This window comes from Lepus europaeus, chromosome 1 (genome assembly GCF_033115175.1).
Source record: "Lepus europaeus isolate LE1 chromosome 1, mLepTim1.pri, whole genome shotgun sequence".
In the NCBI taxonomy this organism is placed as follows: domain Eukaryota; kingdom Metazoa; phylum Chordata; class Mammalia; order Lagomorpha; family Leporidae; genus Lepus; species Lepus europaeus.
In genome coordinates, this window is record NC_084827.1 from 26,122,442 (window position 1) to 26,145,501 (window position 23,060).

Consider the following 23,060-nt stretch of genomic DNA (forward strand, 5'->3'; position numbering starts at 1 on the left):
TGTAGTACAGTGGTTTACATGACAAAAGTACAGCACTTGGAGCAGATGTGAGGTAATAGTACTGTTACTGAGCTTTCTACTTTTACTTCACATTTTGTCACAGTGCTAATTTTTAATTATTTTGTTAAACTTACCATTTTGTTGGAAATATTTTCTTGGTACCTGATAACTCTATAGCATTGTCGCATCTGCTTTCAGACTTTAAAGGGCATGCATTTTATTCAGTTTATGTTTTAGTTTAATGTGTTACCTGCTACGATTATATGTACTTTAGTGATAAAATCCATCTTATAACATAAAAGTCACCCTGATAACAGAAGAAATATTTAAGCCAATGGATTTACAGCATGCTGTAATCTCCACTCTGATTGGCTGCTTTGTCTTTTATGTCATAATCACATGAAATAGTAAGCAGTATCTAGTATTAAAGCAGTGAGACTGGGTTTTTCTTTTTCCAATGTAGTTTTTCTATTTCTTTCTCTAATTAAACATCTGAAACTCATAAGACAGCGTTAAGAATTTCTTACAAAAACATGCTGGAAGATAGTGGATCTTCACTCAGAAGGCTTTTTTCTCTTCCTTGTTTTAAATTGATTGTCAACAGATGTGGACACCACATCTTTTTGTTGAGTTGGTGCTCAAGTCACTAATTGGAAAAAGAGATGACTCTACTCAAGAATGGCACTTGGAGAAACAACACTGCATCTTCCTGGCTTCTGAAGTTCACTTTTCTTTGGCTGTTTAGTCAGTACTCTTGCACAGCAAGTGCTGTTTGGACTGCATACATGAACATATCATTTCACGTTGGGAATCGCATGTTGTCAGAGTTGGGGGAGACTGGAGTATTTGGAAGGAGCTCTGCTTTGAAGAGAGTGACAGGAGTTATAGTACCACCAGAGGGAAAAACCCAAAATGCGTGTAATCCTACTACCAGTTTCAGCAGAACAAAGAACTCAGAGACATGGCTAGCACTTATTGAACGGGGAGGTTGTACTTTCACACAGAAAATCAAGGTGGCAACTGAGAAAGGAGCCAGTGGAGTGATCATCTATAACTTTCCAGGAACTGGCAATCAGGTTTTCCCCATGACTCATCAGGCGTTTGAAGGCATTGTTGCGGTCATGATTGGTAACTTAAAAGGTATGGAAATTTTGCATTTAATTCAGAAGGGAGTTCATGTAACAGTCATGGTTGAGGTGGGGAGAAAACACATCATCTGGATGAATCATTATTTTGTCTCTTTTATGATCGTCACAACTGCTACCTTAGCATATTTCATTTTTTATCATATTCGAAGACTTTGGATAGCAAGGATTCAGAATAGGAGATGGCAGCGATTAACAACAGATATCAAGAGAGCATTTGGACAACTTCAACTTCGGGTTTTAAAAGAGGGAGATGAGGAAATAACTCCAAATGGCGATAGCTGCGTAGTTTGCTTTGAACTCTATAAGCCTAATGATGTAGTTCGTATTCTGACTTGTAAACACTTTTTCCACAAAAATTGCATTGACCCCTGGATTCTAGCCCATGGGACATGCCCCATGTGCAAGTGTGACATTCTTAAAGCTTTGGGAATTCAAGTGGATATTGAAGATGGAACCGAATCTTTGCAAGTCCTGATGTCAAGTGAATTGCCTGAAATCCTGTCACCTAGAGAAGAGGAGGCAGATAATGAACCTCCTCCTGCAAGGATGTCAGATAAAGCAACCCCCGTGGAGGAGAACCCGACTTCTCAGAATGATGACCGCCAGGCTGATTTAGTTGTGGAAAACGTTCATCCTTCAACATTGACAGCTTGAACTTTGAGGAAGTGGATTAAACCTGTTTGTCAAATCAGGTCCTAATACTGACAAGCATTTGTCTGTTTAAAGTGTGGTTTTTGTGTCTTTTTTTTGTTACTTTAGTAATTTTCTACATTCTTTGTCAAGCCTCAAAGAAAAAAGAAAAAGGCCTAGCATGATTTTTTTTTATTTTTGGGCTTGGCTAAGCATAACTTTTTGTCGATATGTTATTTCTGTGAGTGTACATATGTTTATATCTATGTACACATTCATGTTAAAGCCAAGGACAAACTTTTTTCATAAATATTTTTGTACATATATTGGGCTGTTTTGTGGTAAGTTGATTGTTAATATATTTGCATATTTGTTAAAACACAGAAAGTATCAATTAAGTTTGATTAACAAATTATCTTTTTATGTGTTGGGAAAGTAAAAATCAGTTTTCAATAATATATTGTACAATATATTAACTTTGATTAATCTTTGTGCTTTTTTCATTCTTAGCATGAAACATTTGCTGTACAGAATTTTATTACTCTTAATCTTGATGAACAATTTGTTCAAGCAAATCATATATTGTGTATTATCTACACAGAGCAATTGAAAAGATTCAAGCACTCTTTAGGCAGCAAATATTTCAGCACTCAATATTGTCATTATAATCTTTATATGTTCACGATGCATGGAAAGATTAAAATGATAAAGAAAGCCTATGATATGTAGCCCTGGATTATTTACTTTCCATGTGTTCTACCCATTCCCTAATTTATTTTCTGCCATTAAATAAAATGATGCAAGTGTGCCAAATTATTTTAGAGTTAAGTAGTTTCATGTAGCAGTGATTATTATGATATTTTGCAGGGGTTTTTTTTTTGTTCACCAAATTCTCAGTGTCTAGCATAGTATTTGGTACTCAATACGTTTGAAACAAAAATTTAAATGAGCAAGGATAAATATTAATTCATAACCTATTTAATATGAAAAAACAGGTAATTTAATCCCAGTCATACAAAATAATGGAAAAAAATGCTGAAAATTTTCACCCTAAATCATTCTGACAAATATTAAATTATAATTTTAGTTCAGAAGTTATTGTTGGTTTACCATATAAAATGTCAGCAAGGAGCTTTAAGCTCTCTAACACTAACAATGGAATATGAATTATTGGACAACCCCAGAGAGAGATCTAGTGAAGTGCAATTTTGAAAATTACTCAAATTCTGAATTCCTGGAATTCAGAAACAGGCAGAAGAGGCAATAGATGGCTCTAACTACAGCTCCCAAGCAAGAATATGTACAGGAGGAGGAACACTCATCCAAGACCAAAGAGAGTCAGGACACTGCCGAATCTGGGCAGATGATCTGGTGGGGTAAGTTTTGTGTGGTTCTACACAGCCTTTTTTACACTCAAACTGGGGAGGTTTTATTGTGTTAATCACAAGAACTGTGCTTTGAAAGAACTATGTTAACACCAGGGCTGCTGGAGGTGTTAGCAGGAACATTGTTTTGAGTGCCATTTTGAGTTTATCATGGAGGGGGGCAGGTAAAGTGGAGATTAAAGTCATTTTCTGAGGGTCCAAGAATTACGATACAGCATGCTGTGAAAACCACTGCTAAGGAGATCAGCTCCCAAGTCAGGTAAAGCTGCTGTTCTTAGACTGGCCACTCAGTGTTCCAGTCTCTGCCACTACAGGCTGATGGAGGTGGCTGGATTGATTTCCACAGGTTGTCCTGGAAAATCACTGGTGCTGTGGAAACAAGTGTACCTTGTAATGTTGGCCAAATCTGACTCCAGAGACATAGGATCATTATCATTACAGTCTTAGGAAATTCATGCAGGATACCCTTTCCATGATAGACTTGACACTTGAGCAACTTGTTTGCTTTGCACACCATCAGTACCATTGTACTCTCCATTTTTCTTCTGCACCCTCATTGATTTCTCCTTTCCTTTCTTCCCCTCCTGTTTCTTTCCTTTGCTCATCAGTATCAGCTTAAGGCCCAATTTACCCCTTTGTAACAAGTAAGCCTGTGTCTACTTTTATTATAATATACTTCATTTAATGTGAACATTCAACATTTATCACAATGTGTATATGTCTTGATTTGAGAAATTGTACTAAATGCTCTTTAAAGGATCATTGGAATCTATATTTTGGATGTGATAGGAAGGATTATGTCAGAGAACTCGAGAACCGTTGCTGAGTGCTTGTCATGTACCAGACAATGGACTAAGTGCTTTATGTGCCTATTTTTTATATATCCGAACAAAGTAGCAGTTTTAATCCTTGTCTTTAGAATGTTGTAAACAGATCGATAAACCACTTTTATTCTCAGTTTTGTACCTGGAAATGGCACTGCTATGTCAAATGTTGGTTATTATTCATTGTGATAGATTTGTACCTATTTTGCCAGCTATACCATTTTATCTTGTACCTATTGATGAAAATATATTGTGCCATTAATGTATAGATCTGTAACATGAATTACTTTTCTGTTAATACCAGTGTCATCACAGCCTTCCCTGCAATTCTCCTTTGTGTGTGTTTTCCCATTCTCTGTTAATAAAATTTTGATTCCCTACTCCCTGCTTAGTAGGGAATTGCTGTTCTTGCTTTTTTCATTATTGGAATATATTAGATTTAATATTTTGCTAAATAGGAAAATATTCTAAAGCACTGTGCATGGATGATGCTGCAGGTAAAATAATTTACTGTTTATACATGTTATTTTAATGTTCACTGCACTGATATCTGTGTCTATTGCTCAAGAATTGTTATAATGTAATCATCCTGTAATGTTGGTCAGCCATTCTTTGCAATAATGTGAGCCCTTCAGAAGGTCTAGTGAGTGCTAATGATTTGTCTTCTTTCATGGGATTTAGCTTATTGTACACTTATGGTGTTTACCCTATCTCTAAATTCACTAGTTATTGAAGCAACAGGAAAGAGTCAAGTGTGGGGAATCAACAGTTTGGGGAAACACTGAAGCAAAAAGTTGTTTTCACTCATTGGTTTTGTGAAAGGGTAATTTTAATGGCAATTTCATCCTCCCATTCCTTCGTTGACTTTTTTTATTTTAAGTAACAAATTTGTTTCTTGGATTTTGTATTTACTGCATTTTCCTTTAATGTTAAGGGATGAAAAGTAGGGCTAATTTTATTATGTTTACTAGCACAGAAATATCTTGATATACATACATGGTTTTCTAAAATGTAAGAACTTTAGGGGAGAGGCAGGGGAGAAAATATAATTTAACCTTAGAGAAAGAGTTTGCTTCCTACTGGTAGGTATTAGCCTTGTTTCCCTCACCCCCAGTCTGCCTGCCAAGACCTCCCCTTTCCACAGAACATCATAGCGTGTTCCACGTTGACTCACAATTATGCTGCCATCTTTGACAGATTTCCAGGTCTTGTGTCTCTTAATCATTTGAGGTACAACCTGGATGTGCTTTGTCATCGTTGATGTCCAAGGTGGTCCTCATTTCAAACTTCTCTACACTGTCACCTTCATGTCCAGGTCAGCAGTGTACCATGCCAAGCTCTATCATTCTTGAAAACTTCCCAGTTCACAGCACCTTTCTCAAAATTCCCTGACTTTGCTTGACTTCTCATCCCCACCACCTCAGAGTTTGTTCTTGACTCTCATTCCAAGCAAATTTTCTCTTAATCATCTCCCCAAAGCCCTTCTCTTTTTTCCATCTTCATCCTAGAGCCAGTTTTAGTTTTATTCTACCACGTGCCGTCTAATTCCTTGCCTCCTAGACTTCTGCAGTCTACCCTGAATCATGCCTACTATTTGCTTTTGGTACTTCTATTTCAGAGGAGGTAATTAGTACTCCAGTTGTGGTGTCTGTTACCTGATTACATTCAGGTCTTTGCTTCTGTTTACAAACCCTTTATTATTCTCTTAACTCCCTTTTGTATCCCCCTAGAGCAGTTCTACTAAACCTTGCTGCACATCAGAATCCCCCTGGAGAGCATTTAAAAATCTCTGTGCTCTGGCTGATCTTAAGACCTCTGGATTGGGAGTAACTTTTAAAAAGTTACCAGAGAGGGGCTGGCACCGTGGCACAGTAGGTTATCCTCTGCCTGCGACGCCGGCATCCCATATGGGTGCTGGTTCCAGTCCCGACTGCTCCTCTTCCAATCCAGCTCTCTGCTGTGGCCTGGGATAGCAGTGGAGGATGGCTCAAGTGCTTGGGCCCCTGCACCTGCATGGGAGACCAGGAAGAGGCTCCTGGCCCCTGGCTTCGGATCGGCGCAGCTCCAGCCTTTGCGGCCATTTGTGGAGTGAACCAGAGGGTGGAAGACCTTTCTCTCTGTTTCTCCCTCTCACTGTCTGTAACTCTATCTCTCAAATAAATAAAATAATAAATCTTAAAAAGTTACCAGGGGTTTGTAAAGTGCACACAAAACTGAGAACACTGCCACAGGGCTGTTCCAAAGAGCCTTTACATTAATCAGAAGTAACCAGTTTCACCCTCAGTATCCTTCAGTTTGCCTTGTTTCCAATTTATAAAGGGTTAAATTTCATGGAAAGCAGTGAAGAAAGGCTTTTGGGACTGTGAAAGAAGGGAGACACAACATTTAAAGAAGAAATTTGAATTAAAGCTACTGATTTGGGAAGATAGGCATTATAGTCAAAGAATAATGTGAACCAAAGTGTTTTCATAAAGAATTGTTGGGTGTCATGTGCAATTTTTGCTAAGGAACTTGAGAAGAAGATAAGGAACTCAAAAAGCTGTTGAAGTAATCCAGGAGCAACCAAATTGAAATAGGAACTAAGGCGGTGCTAAAGGAATTAATGTTACCTCCAAGAGAACATGTTCTTCAATAACTTTATTTGCTGATAGGGATTTTCTCCTTCATTTTTCAATGACTCAGGCTAACACTGAATTCAGAACTCTTCTATACCCATATGTTCAGCTTCAATCTATCTCCAACTTAACAACACATCACAGAAATAGAAGAACTAAGGAAGAGTGATAACCCCTGGGATTTTGGCTTCAGCCACTGGGTTATGATGATTCCATTCAGTGAGATGGAAAATAGCAGGTTAGGCAAGCTTGGAGTGGAAGAGTTTACCTTTTGAGTATGTTAAATTTGAGGACTTTGGGGTGATGCTCACTACATAGCTGAAAATATGTTTATACTATAGCAGTTAAATAATATACATGCAAAAATTTAACAAAAGTCTTGATTCATGGTGAATTTTAAATTGTGATTTGCCAGCAGATCTCACTCAGAAATTATATTTACATTAGTGGTGATTTTACAATTATGTAAATTTTAATATTACTATTTAGGAATTTATGGTATTTCTGTTTATAATGCTATAAGACTTATTTTTTTCTTTCAGGAAAACTATACAACATTAGTGAAGATGATGATCATAAGAGATATGGTGAGGGTTTTAATTATAAAAGCAGCACAGTATTCCAGGGAGATGTTGTGTGCATTTACCAGGTGGAAACTCATTTAATACCAACAACTGTATGAGATAGGCATTATTAGTATTTCCGTTCTTTTGTTAAAATTTTTTGTTTCCATTTGAGTGACAGAAATAGGAAGACACAGCTCCCATCCACTGGTTCACTCCCCAAATGCTCACAATGATTAGGGCTGACTGGGGCCAAAGCGAGAAACCAGGAAACCAATCCAGGTCTCCCACAAGGATGGCAGGAACTCAGTTATTGAGACATCACCACTGCTTCCCAGGGTTTGCATTAGCAGGAAAGGAAGTCAGGAGCCTGAACCAGGTATTGACCCCAGGTATTCTGATATGGGACAAAGTCTTTTTTTTTTTTTCCTTAAGATTTACGTGTTTGAAAATCAGAGTTGGGGGAGGGAGGGGGGAGAGAGAGAGAGAGAGAGAGTCCCATCCAATGGTTCACTCCCCAGATGAATTGTCAATATTGGGCCAGGCCTAAGCCAGGAACCAGGAGCTTTATCCAGGTCTCCCGTTTGAGTAGCAAGGGTCCAAACATTAAGGCTGTCTTCTGCTGTTTTTCCTGGCCCATTAGCTGGGAGTTGAAGTGGAGCAGCCAGGACACAGACTGGCACCTGTGTGGGGTGCCAGTGTCTCAAGCAGTGGCTTTACCCACTGTACCACAATGCCGGCCCCATGGAACACAGGCATCTTAACTGCTCATCTAAACTCCCACTTCTTTGCATTCTTTAGATGAAGAAATTGAGACACAGAGAGACTGAATATTCGGCCTAAATTTCAACAGCTAGTATTTGATAAACCTATATTTGAGCTTAGTCTGGTTCCATGGGTCCTGATTTAACCACTATGCCAGCAGATTGGTAAAACTGGTTTTTAAGGAGAAAGTATCAGGTTGAGTGTTAGGTTGTGAAGGTTTAAAGAATTGGAACAATGGAAGAAAAATCCAATTGAATGCTTTAGAAGTACTAGCAGGAGAATGAATTGATATCTCATGAGGTCTCAACATAATTAGGAGTTAAAGGCGTATGTTTGAGGATGAAGGCATGTGCAGGTGTACCTGATTTAGTGAAAAAAGTTGAGCTGCAGGACTAGATCATTCCATTTAAGAAGTACTGATTCTGAAGTGGGGAGCTGTCATGTAAAACATGGTCATTTAGTCAGAGAGCATTTGATGTAGGCAGCCCTTGTCCCAGACTTTGAAAGAGGTTAAAAAGTAATTTTAAAAACTCTTCTAATAATTGATTTCGCTCATTTTAAAAGTTCAGGCATAAGAAGCAAGCTGTCTCTCAAAAATAGCACGCGCTTCTTTACATCAGATGGCCTGCGTGCAGAGGTTCTTAAACTGGCAGCATCCACATCTCTGGGAACTCTTCTCTGTCCTACTACTGAACTGCCAAGCCAGAAACTTAGGGGACCAGCAGTCTGTTCAGCAAATCCTGCAGCTGATTCTGGCCCATACTGAAGCTTAACATTTACTATTTATGAGTGAAATAAGCATCTTGTCATTGAAAAAAAAAAGATCCTTAGGTCATTTATAAGAGTTCACACAGTTGTCATCAAAAATATTATAAATGAAAGAAATTACACATCTTAATGCCTACTGTACAAGTAGTAGTTGCTATTACTATATTAAATTGAGATGAGAAACCTATAGGCATATTTTATATGTACAGTTAGTCTGGCTGTGTGTACGAATACTTGCTGCTTTTCCTCTCCTAGTACTGGCTCCTCTTTTACTATTCATTTTCTTAACTCAAGAGCCAGAGTGACAGGCAGATGGCTCTTATGGCTGGTTCACTCTCCAAATGTCTGCAGTGGTCAGGGCTGGGCCCAAAGCCAGAGCCGAGAGCTGGGACGTCAAGCCAGGTCTCTCAGGAGGTAGCAGAGATTCAGTCCCTTGAGCCAGCACTGCTGCATCCCATGGTCTGCAATGGCAGGAAACTGGAGTCAGGAGCCAGGACCAGGAATCAGACTCGGGACTCAGATACGCCTGAGCGGATGTCTTAACCTTCATATCAAATATCTGCCCCCTGTCTTTTTTTAACCACCATTGTCATATCTGCCATAGGAGTTGTAAGGAAACTAATAGATTTTGGCAAATGTACTATTTTTAAAGCAGAATAGAAATTGGAAGGGCAATTTACACATTATATTGGGCAGCCCTCGGTGAGCATTTATTATAATTCTACCTGTTTACTGAAGGACTGAAGAGATATCAACATTCTAAATCAGTGAGCCGTAGACAAGAAGTTCTAGGTTTAGATTCATAAAACCAACTTTATAAATACTAAAGGGAGACTCAATTTAGCTTCCGTAAAAAAATGTGGTTGAAAATAAATGTAAGATAAGAAAGAGTTACACAGAGAGACGAGAGGGAAAGAGCTCTTCCATCCTATGGTTCACTCCCCAATTGGCCGCAACAGCTGGAGCTGCACTGATCCAAAGCCAGGAGCCAGGATCTGCTTCCAAGTCTCCCACGCGGGTACAGGGGTCCAAGGACTTGGGCCATCTTCCACTGCTTTCCCAGGCCACAGCAGAGGGCTGGATTGGAAGTGGAGCAGCCGGATCTCAAACCCTTGCCCATATGGGATGTCGGCGCTTCATTAACCTGCTGTGCCACAGTGCCGGTCCTGATTGTGAGATCTTATTTGTATGCCAGATCTGTTGATTCATTCTTCAATAATTATCGATGGCCATGGAATACAGTGGTTAAACTGTACAAAACTCCTGTCCTATATAATTTTCTGGGAAGAAAATATGTATGTAATATGTAAGTATTGGAGAAAAATACGACAGGAATCAGAATAGGGAGCTGTGGACGATGGTTGCAGTTTTAGATAGAGGAGCCAATTCCAAGAAGATAAGGAGTTGAATAAAGACCTGAAGAGAGTGAATAAAGTTCTACTCAATAGAGACCATGTGCTATGGAGAGCCACCAGCTTGCTAAGTGGGTATTGTTCTCTGACAAGGTAGATGACAATGTTAGCTGCCTTCATACATCTCAATAATGGCCTTGGGAAGAATCTAGATTTCCTGTGTTAGTACAGGGGCTAGAACTAGGTGAAAGGATGGCAGCTAGAGGGAGAATGTTGCCACCTGGAGACAGACAATTTGCCAGAAATTGATTCTGCCCATAGGTTATTACCAGAGAGCAGAGTTTTTCTTCCTTAAAGGAGTCTGAATCTTTTTGGATGCCATTTAAGTGGGTGGTGGTGATGAGGGAACTCAAGCTTTAGGAATGTGACTGGATTTATACCCTTGAGTTCCCTCAGAATCCTGAGAGTCAGATGCTGGGATTAAAAAACAATAACACTGTTATGCCAGGCTTAGTTGCCATCTGGTGGAAAAATAAATAACTACAAGGTATAAACTGCAGAATCCATTCAGCAAATATTGAGAGCTGCTATCTGCCAGGGAAATTTAGTCAACAAATTTTAGGCTCGTTTTCTTTAACTTAATGTTTGCTTTTCAAATTGATGTACTTTCCAGAAATTTTCTTTTTTTATTTTCATTTTGTACCTTCATCTCACTGCTGTTGGTCATCGGATTATCAAGAATAAATAGCATACTGTCCTATAAACTGGATTGAAATTATGTTTTTGCAAAAATTAAAAAAGGAATGAATTAGTTGGATTGAGGGAGGGAGGGGGGAAGGAAAGGAATACAATTATCTTAGAATTGTACCTGTGAAATGCATAAAATCTGATCTTAACAAAAATTTAAAAGAAAAAACCTCTCGTTCAGCTATTAAACAAATCTTGAGTGAAGTAAAAAAATTAATATTTCATAAACAGCATTTGAGAGACTAGTAGTTTATTCTCTGTTGTCCTGTTGATATAGTAGAAAATAAAATGGTTTGGTTTTTAGAAATAACTTTCTTTCCCAACTTTTTTGTTATCACTGGTATCACTCATCTTATCAAACATTTCTTGGTATATTAAATCTACAAGAGAGCACCCGTGTTTGTTGGTCTCCCATCCATTGTGGAATATCTTATAAAATACAAAATCTTTTGTTTTGACTTATCCTGAAATATAGAAGAATGCACAAATCTGTGAACAAACAAATCAAACAAATTTACTATAGAATCTAGGTGATAGGTATAGGTATGCTCACTACAAACTTTTCTCAGCCTTCCTGTATATTTGAACATTTTTATAACACAGTATTGGGGAAAATATGCTTTTGGATGTCATGGCAAAAGTTTCTAAAAGCATATTCCCTGCGCTTGTTGAGGGCCAAGTAACAGTTTGAATTTTGGCATTGGCCCACAGATCACATTGTGTATTACACTGATTTTTAAAAACACATTTCAGTATATTATCTTATGAATATTTAAAAAAATTGTTGAGGAAAGCGATATTAGTCATGTTCCACCAATGAGGAAACCAACCCAGAGCGATTCTGAGTTTCTGCGTGTGCCACATGTGGAGCTCTCTGGTCTGCTGATGCCCTCTAGTTTTTGTTGCTTTTTTTTCCCAGCTGAGAGACAAGTGGCACAGAATCCACAGAGAGGGTGAAGTAAGCAGAGCTCCGCAGCTGACAGTGGAAATGTGCTAACACTGCAAAAGAGAGGGGAAACACATTTTGTTTGTTGTATTTGAGAAACATAAATCATTTTCAGAATTCATTGAACACTACGTAGTAGGAGGCTCTAAAAGTATTACACTAAATTTTATTTCACTGTTTTCCTGTTTATTTTTGAAAATTTATTTATATAAAGGGAACCCATTTCATGTATTTCGTATATACAGTTTTATGAACATGGTGATACTTCCCACCCATCCTCCTTATTTTCTCTTAATTTCTGTGATGACCTAACATCAGTTTACTTTACAGTCATGAGCTTAATCCCCCACTAAATAAAGACTTCAACAAGTAGTAACTGGAAGAGCACTGTTCCTCGGCACTATAGGTAAGGGCTGTGATTAGTAATCAGATCTCAGCATGTCAGTTTCAATCATAGATATCACATTTTTTGTCCTCTTTATATTAAGTTCCAAAAATCAGATAAAACATATTTGTTTGGGGGCTGGCTTAGTTCATCAAGCATAATGGTCTCTAATTGCATCCATTTTGTTGTGAAAGACAGTATTTCATTCTTTTATCATCATGTATGTATCATCATGTATGTATACCACCTTTTCCTTATTCTTGTCTAGTCATCAGTTGATGGACATCTGGGTTGATTCCATATCTTAGCTATTGAGAATTGAGTTGCTATAAACATGAGGATACAGATAACTGTGTCATATGCTGATTTCATTCTGTTTGGTTAGATTCCCAGGAATGGAATGGCTGGGTCAGATGGTAGATCTATTTTCAGAGTTCTGAGGAATTTCCATGTTGCCTTCCTTGATGGTTGTACTAGTTTACATTCCCACCAACCGTGTATTAGGGCACACTTTTTCCCCACACCATCACCAGCATTTGTTGTTGTTTTTTTTTTTTTTTTTTTTTTTTTTTTTTTTTTTGATGATAGCCATTCTAATGGGGTGAGGCAAAAACTCATTGTGATTTTGATTTGCATTTCCCTGATAGCTGGTGAGCCTGAGCATCTTTTTGTGTGTCTGTTGTCTGTTTGCATTTCATTGTTTGAAAAATACTTACTCATATCCTTAGCCCATTTCTTCACTGGATTTTTTTTTGTTTTGTTTTTGTTGAATTTCTTGAGCTTTTTATCTGGATATTAACCCTTTATCAGTTGCATAGTTTGCATATATTTTCTCGCATTCTCTCAGTTTCCTCTTCAGTGTGTTAAGTGTCTCCTTTGTGTTACAGAAGCTTCTCAGCTTGATGTAATCCCATTTGTCTATATTTTTGGTTTTATTGCCTGTGCTTCTGAGGTCTTACCTGTGAACTCTTTGCCTAGGCCAATGTCATGCATTGTTTCCTCTGTTTTACTCTAGTAATTTGATGGTTTCAGCTCTTAGGTTTAGATCCTTGATCCACTGTGAGTTAATTTTTGAAGAGGGTGTAAGGTAGGCATCTTATTACATACTTCTGCATGTGAAGATCCAACTTTCCCATTACCATTTTCTGAAGAGACTATCTTTTCTCCAAGCAGTGATTTAATTAGTTGGTTGTAGATATGTGGATTAATTTCTGGGATTTTTAATCTGTTCCATTGGTCCACATGTCTATTTTTGTACTAGTACCACGCTGTTTGGATTATAACTATTCTGTAATATGTCTTGAAATCTGGTGGGGCTGGTGCTGTGGTGTGATGGTTGAATTCTCCACCTGTGGCACTAGCATCCCACATGGACACCAGTTCTAGTCCTGGCTGCCCATGTTCTGATCCTGCTCCCTGCTGTGGCCTGGGAAAGCAGTAGAAGATGGCTCAAGTCCTTGGGCTCCTGCACCCATGTGGGAGATCCAGAAGAAGCTCCTGCCTCCTGGCTTTGGATCAGCACAATTCTGGCCATTGAGGGCATTTAGGAAGTGAACCAGAGAATGGATGACCTTTTTCTCTGTCTTCCTCTACCTCTCAAATAAAATAAAATCTTTAAAAAAATTTTTAAAAAAGTCTGGTATTGTGATGCCTCTGGCTTGTTTTTATTGTTTAAGATTGCTTTAGCAATGCCCTTGGTATTTTGATTTTGATTGGGGTCATATTGAATCTCTTAATTGCTTTGGGTAGTATGGACATTCTGATGATATTCTTCCAATTCATGAACATGGAAGGTTTTTTTTGTGTGTGTGTCTTTTATTTCTCTCTTTAATATTTATTAATTTTCTTTTAGTGGTCTTTCATGTCCTTCATGTCCTTGGTTAAATTTATTCCAAGTATTCAATATTTTTCTTAGCTGTTGTGAATGGGACTGATCTTTCAAGTTCTTTCAAAGCCTTGGCATTGTTGTGTATATAAATGCTATTTTTTGTGTGTGTTTATTTTATATCCTGTAACTTTGCCAAACTGCCTTATGAGTTCCAATAGTCTTTTAGTAGAGTTTTTTGGTTCCTCTGTATATATAAGATCATATCTTCTGCAAACAGGGATGATTTGACTTCCTCCTTTCCCATTGATATCCCTTTGATTTCTTTTTCTTCCCCAATGGCTCCAGCTGAAACTTCAAGAACTATAGTGAATATCAGTGGTAAGAATGAGCTCCCTTGTCTGGTTCTAGATCTTAATAGAAATGCTTCCAGCTTTTTCCACATTTGAAATAACACTGGATGTGTGTTTGTCATATATTTACTTGATTGTGCTGAGGTATGATTCTTCTATACTAAATTTGCTAAAGGCTTTTAGCATGGAAGGGTGTTGTATTTTTTATCAAATACTTTTTCTGATGGTATTGAAATTATCATATGATTTTACATCCTCAATTTGTTAATGTGCTATATCACTTTTATTGATTTGCATATGTTGAGCCATTGCTGCATCTAAGGGATAAACCCCACTTTGTCTGAATGAATGATCTTTCTGATGTGTTGTTGGATTCAATTAGCTAGTATTTTGTTGAGGTTTTTTGCATCTAGGTTCACCAGAGATGTTTTTCTGTTGTTCACTGTCACTGTTGTATGTTTTTCTGGTTTCGGAATTAAGATGATGTGGGCCTTATAGAAGGAATTTGGACAGATTCCCTCCTGTTCAATTGTTTTCAATAATTTAAGAAGAATTGGGATTAGTTCTTTAAAAATTTGGTAGAATTCAGCAGTGAAGCTATCTTGTCCAAGACTTTTTTTTGTTGGTAGTGTCTTTATTACTGATTCAGTTTCCATCTAAGCTATTGGTCTATTTAGATTTTCAGAGTCTTTATAATTTTGGTAAATTATATGTGTCCAGAAATCTCTGTTTCTTCTAGATTTTCCAATTTGTTGCAATATAGCTGTTTGAAGTAATTTCTGATGATTCTTTTAATTTACATTTTATCTGTTGTTACATCTCCGTTGTCTTCTCTGATATTATTAACTTGGATCTTCTCCCTTTATTTTATTTTTTTGAGTAGTTTAACCAATGGCTTATCAATTTTGTTTATTCTTTAAAAAGACCAGCTCATCATTTCACTGATCCTTTGTATCATGTTTTTTTTACTTAAATTTTTCTCTGTGTAGCACATCCTTATGCATCATTTGTAAGGCTGAATGAGTGGTGACAAATTCTTTCAATATCTCTTCATTTTGAAAGGTCTTTATTTCACCTTCATTTACAAATGAGAGCTTCATGGTTGAAGTATTTTGGGTTGACCATTTTGCTTTATTTTAGGACTTGGACTATGTGTCTCCATTTTCTCCTTGCCTATAGGGTTTCTAATGAGAAATCTGCTGTCAATATAATTGGAGTTCATTTAAAGGTAATCTGGCATTTTTCTCTTGCACATTTTGGGATCTTTGTTTTATTTTTTAAAGTTTGATTAAGATGTATCATGGTGAAGATCTTTTCTGTTCATGTCTATTAGGGGCTCTGTATACTTCCTATAGTTGGTTTCTCATACCTTTCTCCAAATTTGGGAAATTTTTTACTGTTATTTCACCGAATAAATCTTCAAATCCGTTCTGGTTTTCCATACCTTTGTGAACTCTTAAGAGGCTTATATTTGGTCATTTGGTAGTATCCTGTAAATCTCAAGCACTGTTTTTAGTTTTTCTGATTTTTTTTTTCTGAGATGCTTCTAAAGATTTATTTTCTATCTCAGATATTCTTTCTTCTGCCTCATTGAGTCTGTTAAGGCCTTTCACTGTACTTTTTATTTGACCTATTGAATTCTTCATTTCCAATATTTCATTTTGATTTTTCTCTAGTGTCTCTAACTTCTGGCAGAATTTTTCATCCATTTCATATACACAATTTTTAATGCATGTATTTGCTTCTCTGTGTTACTGAGTAGTCTTAGGATCATTCTTCTGAGTTGTTTTTCAGTCATTTATTCAATCTCCTCATCTACACAGTCTAATATTGAAGTATTATTGCATTCCTTTTGGGGCAGCATACTGTCTTCCTTGTCATGTTTATTGTATTTCCATGTTTGTTTTTATGCATCTGGGCAAATACTTGTTGGTATCTCCACTGAAGGCTTCATTCTTTGAAATGTGCCTCTGTGGCTTAGTGGAATGCCTGTTCCTTCAGCAGATATCCACAGGTGTGTGCTGGGTCAGATCATGGAGCTCCAGTCAGAGCTCAAGGATGGGGCAGGAGTGCAAAGTGACAACCAAGGTAGGCATGGTAGATCTCTATTTTCAGCAGTGGAGAGGGTATGATCATGTTGACAAATATTTACAACCCAGCCTCTCTTGCCAAGGTGAACCAAGTTCAAAGAGTGAGCCCATAATGCCTCTGTGTTCCACCCATTCAGGTGTACAAACCCCAGAAAGGATCTCTATGCTCTGTTGTGTGAGCATGGAGTCCTTCACAATGACCCCCCTCCTCCCATCACTCAGGTAGCAGTGAGCTTCTAGAGTCAGACCCAGTGATTGCCCAAAGGCTCAGCCACACCCCATACCTTTCTCAGTTTCCTTGTTTATCATGCAGTCTATAGGATACCCCTAGTCACAGTGTGTAGGACTCCCACAGTCACAGGGTGCAGAGGTTCCACTCCCTGGCCTGCCAGCCTCTTGGTGCACGGAAGGAGCTTTCCAATTCCTGGATCCAGGCACCTGCCTGGCAGAGGTTGGTAGGTAATGGGAGGGGAGTGATGTTCCCTCCTTCATGGAACCAAGTGAAACCCCTCTCCCCCACCAACTCTTCAGGCCATACTCAAAGTCAGTGGGGCCGTGAGGTTCTACCCCAGACAAGATCACCAGTGACATGCAGGCTGCTGCAGATCCCTCTCTTCTTGGTCTGTTCCTGGTAGTCATTGATGGTGTCCAGCTAGTTGCTGCATGACTGTTTAGTCTGCTCTGCTCCATGGAGTTTCTTTTCTTTCTGTTGATTCTCCACTGAAAACTCTCCAGCTGTCCCCTGGGAACATGATTCTGCCTCTGTTCTTCTGTTATCTTCCTGTGCTCAAAATCAATTCATCTTTTCCCTATTCAGCCATCTTGGATCTCCCTCTGTGGCAGTTTCCTGGCTGTATATTTTGAAAGTTGGCAGGGGACAGGGAATATCATCTGGCTGCTGGTTCCTTTCTCCAGTACTACACCAGCTAGCTCTGGGACAGGCTGAAGCCAGGAGCTGAGAAGTGAACCCGGTTCTCTCACATCTGTGACAGTGACCCAACTATTTGAGCCCTTATGCGCTGCCTCCCACAGCACAAGAAACAGGAGTCATGAGTGTATCTGGAATTCAAACCCACGCAATCTGATAGGGGATATGGGAGCCTTGAGCAACATATTAATCACTGTGCCAAATGCTTACTCTGACACACTAAAGTTTAAAAAGTAATTTTCTGTATCTCAGTATCATTACAATGAAGCAAAAAATAAAACCAAAAAAAAAAAAAAAAAAAAACCACAAAAACCAAAAAACAAGAAAAGCTTTCTTCTGTAGCATACCAAGAAAAAGCCTGGGAGCTTTCAGAGTTTCCCATCACACAGTCAAGTACCTAATGAAGTAGGGGAAGAATGAGGGGAGGCTTGGCAGAGATGGCCTCTTTTTTCACTTTGTGTCTGCATGTCTGTCCTTTTCTTTAGAAATCTACATGTACAATGTCACTGCTCCCTTCTACACTGTGAACATGTGGGTTTTGTTCCGCTTCAGGATCTCACTTATAGTGTCAGAGATAGAAAGCCCAGATAACATTCCAATGACTTTTTTTCCTTTTATATTCTTATGCTGTGGGGCTTAGTACATTTTTCAGTTCAGTCTCTGTAGTTACAACATGGAAGAGAACTTGTCATTGGCTTAGGGATATTCAAACCAATTGATGATGTGCAAAATACCATAAAGGAAGACTGAAGGATCTGCTGTTAGCTGAAAAAAAAATTTAGAAGAACTCATGATATTGACAAGATGAGAATGTCTTGGGTATTCTCTTAAAAAAAAAAACACTTTATACTTTTCAGATAACTGTTATGTCTACTTGGGTATGTACTTATTTAGATTCTTAGAGCAGGATGTCAGAATTGGGCAGCTTGGACTTTAGGCTTTTTCTAAGATCTTTAGATTTGATAAAAGGGATTTAGATTCCTTAAAAAGAAGGGTCTTTTGAGAGTGACAGTCTTTTGAGAAGACAATGGTCTGGAGGTATCCTTTACCTAATTTTTTTTAAAGAGGTTATTTGCTATCAGTTTTAAGCTGTGAAGTCTTCACATGTGATACAAAATGGGATCGACTAAGTCAGTGGTTCTCAAGCTTTTGAAAATTCATGGATTAGGTAAAAAACAGACATAGCATTTTTGTGTTTGCTTTTGCCCAGAAAGATTATCAGCCACTACAACAAGCACAACAGGAAAACCTGCCATTTCCTACGAATAACATATTGTTTGCAACATATGACTTGTTGCAACTACAGTTTTTACTATTAGAATATTAACTATATTTAGCTTTCTCAAAGTTTACAGGAGTCTAATGTATTATTTGCAACATAGGACTTGTTGCGACTACAGTTTTTACTATTAGAATATTAACTATATTTAGCTTTCTTAAAGTGTACAGGAGTCTCCCCTTATTCACCATTTCACTGTCCTTGGTTTCAAGTACCTGCAGTCAACTACAGTCTGAAAAGAAACAATTCCTAGGTTTTGACAAGTACATGTTGTTCTGAGTAGTTTAACGTAATTCTGTGTCATACCACACTCTGCTGCCTAAGAAGTGAGTCATCCTTTGTCCGGCATATCCACACTGTATATGCCAACTGTCCATTAGTCTGTTAAGCAGTCTTCTTGATTATCAGCTTGACTGTAGAAGTACCATGGTACTTGTGTTCCAGTGACCTTTATTTTCTTTAATAATGGTAGAAGGATAATGATGCTGACAATTCAAATGTGCCAAAGCAAAGGTGTAAAGTGCTCCCATTAAATCAAAAGGTGAAGTTTTTGACTTGATAAGGAAAGAAAAATGGCCGTGTGCCATTGAGGTTGGTTGTTAATGTCTTACCTGTGCCTGATATTTAAACCAGACTTTATAATATATATATTTGTACAGGAATAAACATAGAATGCATAAGATGCAGGCATCCACTTGGGTATTGGCACTTATCCTCCATGGAGAAGGTAGACTACTTTGTAGTAGTCATTGTGTTTGACTTTTGCACCTTGAATCCTTGAAAACTCCATCCCACAGTTGTCAGCAAATCGGCCTTTGGATTCAGTGACTTTCAAAGTCCATCACTACTGCAAAGACCTAATGATGTCCCTTGAAATTCAACATCTTAATGGTATCACACATTATAGAAGCTTTAAAAATGCAGCTCCCATGAGGTTCACAACCCAAGCAAGAGGGAAGTAGTGGTGATGTGCTACACAAGGACAGGGATGTTCAACACATTTGGAGGGTCAGAGCCGTGTGTGATGCTTCACCAAGGTGGTAGGGATAGCAATGCATTCTCCTTCCTGTCCCTCAGCAATCCATTTGATCCTTGTCTGCTGCAGCTTAGCTGAATGAGCCAGAAACGGACACATTACCACATTTGTTTGCACAGTGATAAAAGGGATGTGGAGCTCAAGAACAAGACTGAGCATAAATCTTGACTCGTGGGACCAGCATTGTGGTGTAGTTGGTTAAACTACCACTTAAGACTTTAGCATCCCTTATGGGTACTGGTTTGAGTCCCGTCTGCTGAACTTCCCATCCAGCTCTCTGCCAATGCACCTGAGAAGGCAGTAGAAGATGGCCCAAGTGCCTGGACCCTGCCCTCACATGGGAGACCTGGAAGAAGCTCCAGACTTTGGCCTGGCCCATCCCCAGCCACTGTGGACATTTGGAGAATGAACCAGAGGATGGAAGACTCTCTCTCTCTCTCTCTCTCTCTCTCTCTCTCTAACTCTCTAACTCTCTAACTCTCTAACTCTCTAACTCTGCCTTTTAAATACATAAAATAAATCTTTAGAAAAATCTTGACTCCTCTACTGCTTTGACACTGGCCATTTATCTTTATTTTTTGTGCTCTTGTTTTTTAGCTTTGTGTTATTAGCATTTGCTTTATATAGTTTTAAGGGCTAATACATTTTAATTACTTTCAGATTTTAGTTATCTTCTAAATGCATTTTTTTTTGAAAAAGCAAAGATTCATTTATTTATTTGAAAGATAGAGTTACAGAGAGGGAGAGGTAGAGGCATAGAAAGAGAGAGAGAAGTCTTCCATCTGATGGTTCACTCCCCAAATAGCTGCAATGGCAAGGGCTGGGCTAGACCAAAGCTAGGATAGGAACTTCATCTGGGTCTCCTACATGGATGCAGAAGTCCAAGCAGTTGAGCCATCTTTCACTGCCTTCCCAGGTACTTTAGCGGGGAGCTGGATGGGAAATGGAGCAATCAGGTTGAATTGGCACCCATGTGGGATCCTGGTGCTGCGGGTGGCAGCTTAACCTGCTATGCCACAGTGTTGGCCCCAAAATGTGTTTCTTGTCAAAGTGACTCAATGACTTAAATTTTTCATGGCATCCCAAGTTCTTGGCCTAAGGCCCAGAAGGCATCACAGGTCTTCCAAGTCCACCCTTCTCTCCACCCTCCTCCACCATACTCCAGGTTCCTTCACTATAGTCCAAGGAGTGTGTCTGATGCTCACTGAGCCAGACTGTGTTCCCCATTCCCACTGTCCCTTTGTATCCCCTCATTTCTAAATACAATTTGCAGCCCTGAGACCTCTAATCACCTCCTTGGCAAAGTCTCAGTGACTTCTCTTAGCCAGGGATTCTTGGTAGAATGTGGGTTTGTAGACAGTTTCTGGGGAGGCAGCAGATACATGTCATTTTGCTTACTGGTATGTTCTCAGCACTGATCCCACTGCCCTACACATAGTGAGCCTTTATAAATATTTAATGAACAAATGGATGAGAGTGGCAGAGGGAACATATGGAGAGTGTTGAGGGCTAAGCAACTGTTTTCCTTTATTGGAACGGTACTTATGTTCTCAGAGTAATAGAAATCTGGAAAGGTAGGTTGATGGAGACTTGAAGAGATTGGCACTGCATAGAGCCTGCAGAGAGTCCCTTGACTGGCTTAGGGCATTCAGAGTGATGCCATTAAAAATTATTGACATTTATATCCTGGAAAACTAAAAATTGTTTGATTTCTAGTGAGGCTAAACTCACCCCTGTTACAGAGCTTTGAGAATTGATAACATCTGAAAAATAGTTTAAGAGACTATCATTATTCCTGCAGGAACAGCATAGACTATGGGAATTAGGAGCCAGTATTTTATGTGACATTATGAAGGAGAAAAAGGCCATCTCTTTTAAGAGGAGCTCTTGTACTTCCTCAGTGCACTGCTTGCTGAAGACACACTGGCAGTCTTCCCAGGAATGACATCATAGATAGCCACAATGATTTGGCAAGCTAATAATGTTTTTCTCATCATTATAAAGTCCTTTTGAATCACAGAAGCAATTCATGTCTCAGATCAGCACCAATATGTGAACAATAAGTACTTCTGTGGAAAAGTGTATCTGAAGTGTTATTTGGACAGTTGAACAGACCTACCGTTTGCAGATACAGTTTCTTGTAACACTCAACACATTTCGATTTTGTTATTAGTTTGCAGCAACTTTCTTGTGCTATTCCGTGACTTCTTCGGTTCTAAACTGCAGAGGAATGGGAAGAGTAGTAGTTGGTATTACTCAGATGGAAGGCCATGCACAAGGTAAAGTTTCCTGAAATGTGCAGAAATGTAACATACTGAGCAGGCTATCATTTTCTAACGTAAGGTTCCTGTCAGTGGCATTTTCACAAGAAGATTTCTGATTATAATTCCACAGTGTTGGCCTGCACTCAGCAAGACACATGGTCACCAGAGATGCACTCAGGTTGGGGTGGGAGAGGGAGAGTGAAGGAGAAAGTTGATCTTGCAGCCAAATGCCAGGATCCAGTCCCTGTTCTTCCAGTAACCCTGGCACTTTGGAACAGTCACTCATCCTTTTGGTGGAAACTAATTCATCTGTAAAAGCAAATGGTCATCCAGGAAGCAGAGGCTAATTGTGAGAATGAAAACAGACAGTGTGTGAAGACCTCCAGAGAGGCAGAGCCTCTGCTCATCAGTGTTTTTTGTTTGTTTGTTTGTTTTTTTTTTTTTTTTGACAGGCAGAGTTAGAGAAAGAGAGAGAGAGACAGAAAGAAAGTCTTCCCTCCGTTGGTTCACCCCCTAAATGGCCACTATGGCCAGTGCGCTGCACCCATCCGAAGCCAGGAGCTGATCTGAAGCCAGGAGCCAGGTGCTTCCTCCCGGTCTCCCATGCGCGTGCAGGGCCCAAGCACTTGGGTCATCCTCTACTGCCTTCCTGGGCCACAGCAGAGAGCTGGACTAGAAGAGGAGCAACCGGGTCAGAACTGGCACCCCAACCGGGACTAGAACCTGGGGTCCCAGCGCAGCAGGTGGAGGATTAGCCTAGTGAGCTGTGGTGCCAGCCCATCAGTAGCTTTTATCATAGTTCCGATAGAAGATTCAAAACCTTCATGGCACTGTCCTGGAATTCCGGACAGAATCCCATAGAGAATCCAGGAACCTAGAACAGAAGGCAGTATGTAGACTGCATGCCTGGAGACTAGCTCTAGGGCCAACCTCTTCATGTACTGATACTTTGCTGTCTGTGACTTGATAATTATTGTGCAAGGATACGGAATCCAGAGATGTGATGCTAATTATGATTAAACCCATCATTGATATAGGTCCTTTCCATCTCTTCACTCCCTCTTTCTCTGACTTTCTGTAGCCCCTTGATCCTTGTGCTAGTTTTGACCATTTGTGTGTGTGTATGTGTGTATGTGTTTACCAAGTCTGTGGTCCTC

The 23,060-nt window shown here is 39.1% G+C and overlaps 2 protein-coding genes across 6 annotated transcripts in view; both read left to right on the plus strand.

The window, feature by feature from the left end:
* The window catches only part of CADPS2 (calcium dependent secretion activator 2), a 628,355-nt gene that overhangs the window by 204,796 nt on the left and 400,499 nt on the right, over positions 1 to 23,060 (plus strand). The window lies entirely within an intron of this gene.
* Positions 628 to 1,873, plus strand: RNF133 (ring finger protein 133). The gene has a single exon (XM_062198509.1). It carries the CDS (start codon positions 663 to 665, stop codon positions 1,800 to 1,802), a length of 1,140 nt encoding a protein of 379 aa, XP_062054493.1. The 5' UTR covers positions 628 to 662; the 3' UTR covers positions 1,803 to 1,873.

Bases quoted from the DNA above. Each gene is read 5' to 3' on its own strand.
- RNF133 (XM_062198509.1), top strand. From the start codon at position 663: ATGACTCTACTCAAGAATGGCACTTGGAGAAACAACACTGCATCTTCC.